At 46.6% G+C, this 5,699-nt stretch overlaps 2 gene segments (V, D, J or C); both read left to right on the top strand.

The window, feature by feature from the left end:
• The first annotated feature begins 279 nt into the window (after nt 1-279).
• Nucleotides 280-983, top strand: LOC108291089. The segment is given in 2 exon segments: nt 280-414; nt 529-983. Coding segments are annotated over 2 exon segments (504 nt in total).
• A 2,765-nt stretch (nt 984-3,748) lies between these two features.
• LOC108291138 lies at nt 3,749-4,349 on the top strand. The segment is given in 2 exon segments: nt 3,749-3,902; nt 4,012-4,349. Coding segments are annotated over 2 exon segments (387 nt in total).
• Nucleotides 4,350-5,699: the final 1,350 nt, after the last annotated feature.

Here is a 5,699-nt window from a genome sequence, read left to right as displayed (position 1 = left end):
AGAATACCAGCCTGACTCTGAGAGAAGGGCCTGAAAGGGAGAGGAAGGGAGGAGGTGGTCAGATTCTGGGTCTGGAGCAGGGAGGGAGGGAGCTGCTGGTGCAGGAATGACTGTCAGAGACACATCCTGGAGGCCAAAAGTCCAACTTCTCAACTATTCCCAGGAATTACAAAAGCTCCTTTAAAGGAACAAATGCAGGAGAAGGAGGAGCCATGCTAGAGGAGACCCTGAGAATGGGGGAAGGATTACAGGCTGTGACCTCATTGGCACAGTCCTCTCAGTGGCGGTGGAAACCACAGCCTAGTCTTCTCACCACTGCAGACCAGAATCCTCCCTGGGCCTTGCCTGGTCTGCCTGACTCTGCCATGGGCTGCAGGCTCCTCTGCTGTGTGGCCCTCTGCCTCCTGAGAGCAGGTGAGTCCTGGGCCCAGGTGACATGATCCTGTTGGAGTCCCTAAGCCTTTTCACCATGACGACAGCAGCCTCCCTCCTGGGATTTGTCTGAATTCTGCTTTTTTTCCTTTGCAGGTCCCTCGGACTCAGCCATTTCCCAGACTCCAAAATACCTGGTCACGCAGATAGGAAAGGAGGAGTCCCTTAAATGTAACCAAAATCTGGGCCATAATACTATGTATTGGTATAAGCAGGACTCTAAAAAACTTCTGAAGATAATGTTTATCTACAATAATATGGAGCCCTTTTTAAATGAAACAGTTCCAAATCGCTTCTCACCTGAGTCTCCAGACAAAACTCATTTAAATCTTCACATCAAGTCCCTGGAGCTTGGTGACTCTGCTGTGTATTTCTGTGCCAGCAGCCAAGACACAGCCCTGCAGAGTCACTGCATCCCTGTACACAAACCTCCCAGCTCAGCCAGGAAGCTGTGGGGCAGTGTGTGCCCCTGCACCCAGGGCTCCAGTCTCCATTACCTGATGGCCTCTGATGGAGTTTCAGTCTGTAGTGCAGCCTGCCAGTGCACCTGATGTGGCAATTTTCCATTTTATGTACACAGAACTCTCTCAGAATTCTATTTATCAGCTAAAGCAGGTGTTCATGACAAAATCAGCAATGTATCAGGGGTCAACTAACAAAACAGAAGCCTGTCCCATGCCCTGAAGATCTTAACTGATGGGAAAAGCCATTTCTTGTCTTTGTCTGCTGTACATATGGGTATATATTTTCCGTAATGTTATGATTATAAACACGCTGTTGTTAAAAATGGTTGATGAGCATAAGCATAAAGGAGAGGGGAAGGAAAATATTTCTAAGATCAAGAGACAATTTGGATTATCAGTTCATGCCACCCCAAAATCGAGCTCCCTTTCACTTGGAGTAGGACCAAGTGAAATTTCTTTTTTAACGGAAAAATATTTGCAGAGGCATGAAATTCTATGGCAGTAAATAAACTGGAAAGAAAATGTCAGAAGCCAGTGGAGGCAGCCTTGTGCACTGTAGACTCCTTCTCTTCAAGAAGAGTGACCAGCAGGAATCTCTCCCAGTTCTGATGAATGTCATCTTGAACTCTCCTCAAGAGGAGGTGACAGCCGGATGACTGGGGATATTGGGAGACATGGAAAGGACTTTGGACACAAATCTCTAGGCAGTGGTGAGCCGCTGGTCTTATTCCAAGTGAAGCAACATGATGAAATTGATATTTTGCTACAGTAACACTGGTAGTAGTGTGGATCAGAAAGGAGATGGATTTTTGGGTGGCAAGAACAATTAGGAGACTTCTAAAATATCCTGCATGAGAGATTAGAAAGAGTTCGTGTGAAGCATTGTGAATGACATAGGTTTGAGGCTCTGGATTATGTTATCTCTTAGAAAGAGTGTTGGGTTTTATTCTGAGAAGGTTGAATGCAGGACTTGCTAAGGTCTACTTCAGCTTTGCCCTCCCTCTTAGGGAGCCCCAGCATGTAGTCCTCATTGCTAGTGCATGGCCTTTCCAGGGTCTTAGTGGGAATCATTGTGAATTCACCACATCACTCCACTGTAACTGGGTCTGAATGCCCTGTGTGTCTTCTGAAATCTCTCCCCACGTCTTCAGCCTTCCAGAACTTGGTCTCTGCTCAGCCTTCTGGTCTCCCTTCCTCTGCATCCACAATTTATGATCTGGCCCAGGAAAAAAAAGGGGGGTGATTTTTCTTACACGTATTTTTCGGGTTCCTTTGTAGTACTCTGTGTCCTAAATCCCAGCTGTCTTGGAGTCGGTTATGTCCTCTCTATCTTCAGTCACAGGTATTGCTGCTGTTTAGTGTAGACACGTTTACCTGACTTTACTTCACGTTTACTATTCCACTCTTCACTCTTCCTTCTTGCAATTCACGCTGTCCTGAGGTCAGTTTCCTTCTTCAGATCTATCCCAAATTCAGATGACTAAAACTCACAGGTCACTCACCCTATGCTTTGGGAAATGTTTTTGTTAGCTATTGACCTCAGGGCAATCAAGCCTCTCATTGTCATTGTTATTCAAGGTAGATTGAATTCCATTAAAAAAAAAATCTTTGAAATTTGGTTTACTTATTGGAGCTAGACAACGGAATCACATTCTTTTAATTCAAATTTTTTCTTTTTGGCGGAAGGGCTAAGAATTGTTCCCTTGCTGAAGCAGACACCTATTACAATAGTTTTAATAGTAACAACCTTAGTCTTTAAATCAGGGTTGATTTTAGGTTCTTATCTAAGAATGAAATATCTCCAACTGTAGAGGGTTGAAGGCGTGTCATATATGTGACCCGTTCAGGAGGAGACGATTCAACCACTTTTCTTAAATTCAGATCTACATGTCTTAACAGTCTTTGTTTTAAGGGCCACATAAAAATAATCTGAAACAATTTACACATTAGGAAAATGCTAACACTTTCCTCCTGGCCCAGCACATCTCCAGGTTAAAAAATCTCTATTATCAACCCCTAATTTAATCATGGTAACTCCTTCCTACTCCCAACATAGATTTCCATGTAACTGATTTATAACTACAACCCTTACCACAATCACAAGTGCCATTACAAAATGGTAATAAATATGTACTATAATAATAAATAGATGGTTAAAATCACTTAGGGAGTATGAATCATCTCTTTTTTTGTTTATTTGTACTTATTTTTTGTGCTGATTTATGATGTCAGCTTCAAGCTGACTTCCTTTTCCTTTGCTCCACACACCTTGTGTTGTTCTTTTTCAGCATCCTGTGTATGTTAACTCTAAGCCCAACCAAGCCCCACGCCCTCCACTTCAGGGACAGAGGGTGGCTCATCCCTTTGCTGCTCCCTCAGCTCCCTGCCAGTGCCTGGTTGCTGGTTGGCATCACAGTCATGCCTTTGAATGGTGGGCACTGGTCCACACTGCATCCGTGGTCATGCAGTCATCCTCCCTCCACAGAGCTGGGCAAAAAGGGCTCCACCATGCTTAGACATAGAGGGAAGGGACGTTTTGAAAGGCGCTGTCTCCTGTGTTCCCACAGGGGAGAAGGAGGTTCCTTGAATGGGAGTGGTCTGTTGCTGAGAGGGGTCCTGAAAGGCAGGAGGACAGAGATAGAGGGAGAAGCTACATAATGGGGAAGGAGCTGAGAGCAAAGGAGCCCCTGTCAGAGGAATATCCTTGGGAAATAAAAGACTGGCTCTGCCCTTTCTGCCCAGGACATTCATCCCAACCCAGCCAATTCATACCTACCTTCTGTCAGAACTTAGACAGGATGCAAAGCAATCAGGAAGAACCAGCCCCTGGGCCTGGGGAAACTGTCAGGAGCAGTGACATCACAGGAAAAACCACCAACCAGGGCCAAGGAGACCAGAGCCCAGCCCCTCGCCCAGAGGATCTCAGTCAGAGGCCCCATTTCAGACCCCAGGCTAGCATGGGCTGCAGGCTGCTCTGCTGTGCACTGCTCTGCCTCCTGAGAGCAGGTGAGTTGGGTTCAAATTGCCTGTCCTTGAACTCCAAGCTTTTTCCTGTGGCTGCAGCAACAACCCTCCTCCTGGGCTCTGCCTGAATGTTGTCCCTTTTCCCCCACAGTCCACATGGACACCGGAGTTACCCAGACACCAAAACACCTGGTCATGGGAAGGACGAATAAGAAGTCTTTGAAATGTGAACAACACCTGAGGCACAATGCTATGTACTGGTACAAACAGAAAGCTAAGACGCCACTGGAGCTCATGTTCATCTACGGATTTCAAAAACAAACTGAAAACAATAGTGTGCCCAGTCGCTTCTCACCTGAATGCCCCAACAGCTCTCACTTATACCTTCACCTACACGCCCTGCAGCCAGAAGACTCGGCCCTGTATCTCTGTGCCAGCAGCCAAGACACAGCCTTGCAGAGTCACCGTCTCCCTGTGCAGAAACCTTAGGGGCTTCTCAGGAAGCCAACATGGATGGCTCGGGTGAACACTTCCTGCAAGAGCCCCGACAGAGGCTTCAGAACACCATAGCACCTGCTCATTCATCTGTGTGGCAACTTTACATGCTGTACACATATTTATACGAGTGTGGGTTTTCTTTAGAGTGGTGACTCTGACCTTTCAGCTGCTCTGAAAACACATTCAGATCAGGTCTTTTTAAAATTCCTTTTAAAATTGTGAAATAAAGCACGCATGCTATAAAGGGGATTGTTTAAATTTTTTTTTCTTTTTCTTCTTTTTTATTGCATTTTAGATTTTGGGGTACATGTGAAGAACATGCAAGATAGTTGCATAGGTACACACATGGCAGGGTGATTTGCTGCCTTCCTCCCCTTCACCTATATCTGGCATTTCTCCCCATGCTCTCTCTCCCCAACTCCCCACCCCCGTCCCTCCCCCATGTAATTTAAGATTTTATAGAAACACTCTAAACAATCACCTGCATCCCACAGAGTCATACCCTGCACTAGGCCACACAGAGTCCTGTCAGGAGCCAAGTTCTTCTGACACTTATGTCTGGTGGTCTCCAGGCCTCTCTTTCTTGGGAACCAAGGGGTCCCTTCTGTCACAGATTGCTGACGCCCAAGACCAAGCAGCACTGGGTTTTGGGGAATCATAGAGGCGACTTCCGGGCAGGGGTCCCAGGGCAGGAGCCAGCTGGAGAGCACAGTAGACAACTCATCGTTTGGGGAATGGGTTTGAGAAATGCCTATTACACCAATTCTACTATTCTGTATTCCGTCTTGTCTATCTCTATTTTTCTTATTTAAACTCAAAACTAGAGCGTAAATTCCAGCCCTGATCAAAGCTCCAAATACGCACAGGCACCTTCTCTGAGCCCTGCAGGCAGCAAATGTGCCTCTGTCCACTCCCATCTGTTCAGAACCCGTGAACCATGATGTGGAACCTTCTTGACTCATCCACTTTCCCTCCCTTGACCTGAAGTGTCCTTGGTTTCAGGTCTCAACTCCTCACTGGATTTTTCTCTTCACACTGACACTGAAGGATGATTTTTTCCCCCTTTGGCATCTTTATTCCAGCGTGTTAAATCATCAGGCCCAGAGTCCAATGTCTCTGGATTGTAGCTCTGCATTGGCCTTTAGAGAGGAGAGTGGGTCCTGACTGTTCTCCTTGTATCTTAACCTTGCCTAGGTTTCCTGAAATCTGTGCTTCTTGGGGGCTCCTCAGCTACACGATTTCACACAGGGTCTTCAGGCCTTCACCCCCAAGAAAACACAGAGGCCGGGCCTGGGGGCATCCGTGCACCCTCAGGAAACACAGAGGCCGGGCCTGGGGGCA

The sequence above is a fragment of the Cebus imitator genome, unplaced genomic scaffold (genome assembly GCF_001604975.1).
Source record: "Cebus imitator isolate Cc_AM_T3 unplaced genomic scaffold, Cebus_imitator-1.0 Scaffold446, whole genome shotgun sequence".
Lineage (NCBI taxonomy): Eukaryota > Metazoa > Chordata > Mammalia > Primates > Cebidae > Cebus > Cebus imitator.
Note: the sequence above shows the minus strand (reverse complement) of the source record. Positions and strands in the feature narration are given on the sequence as shown.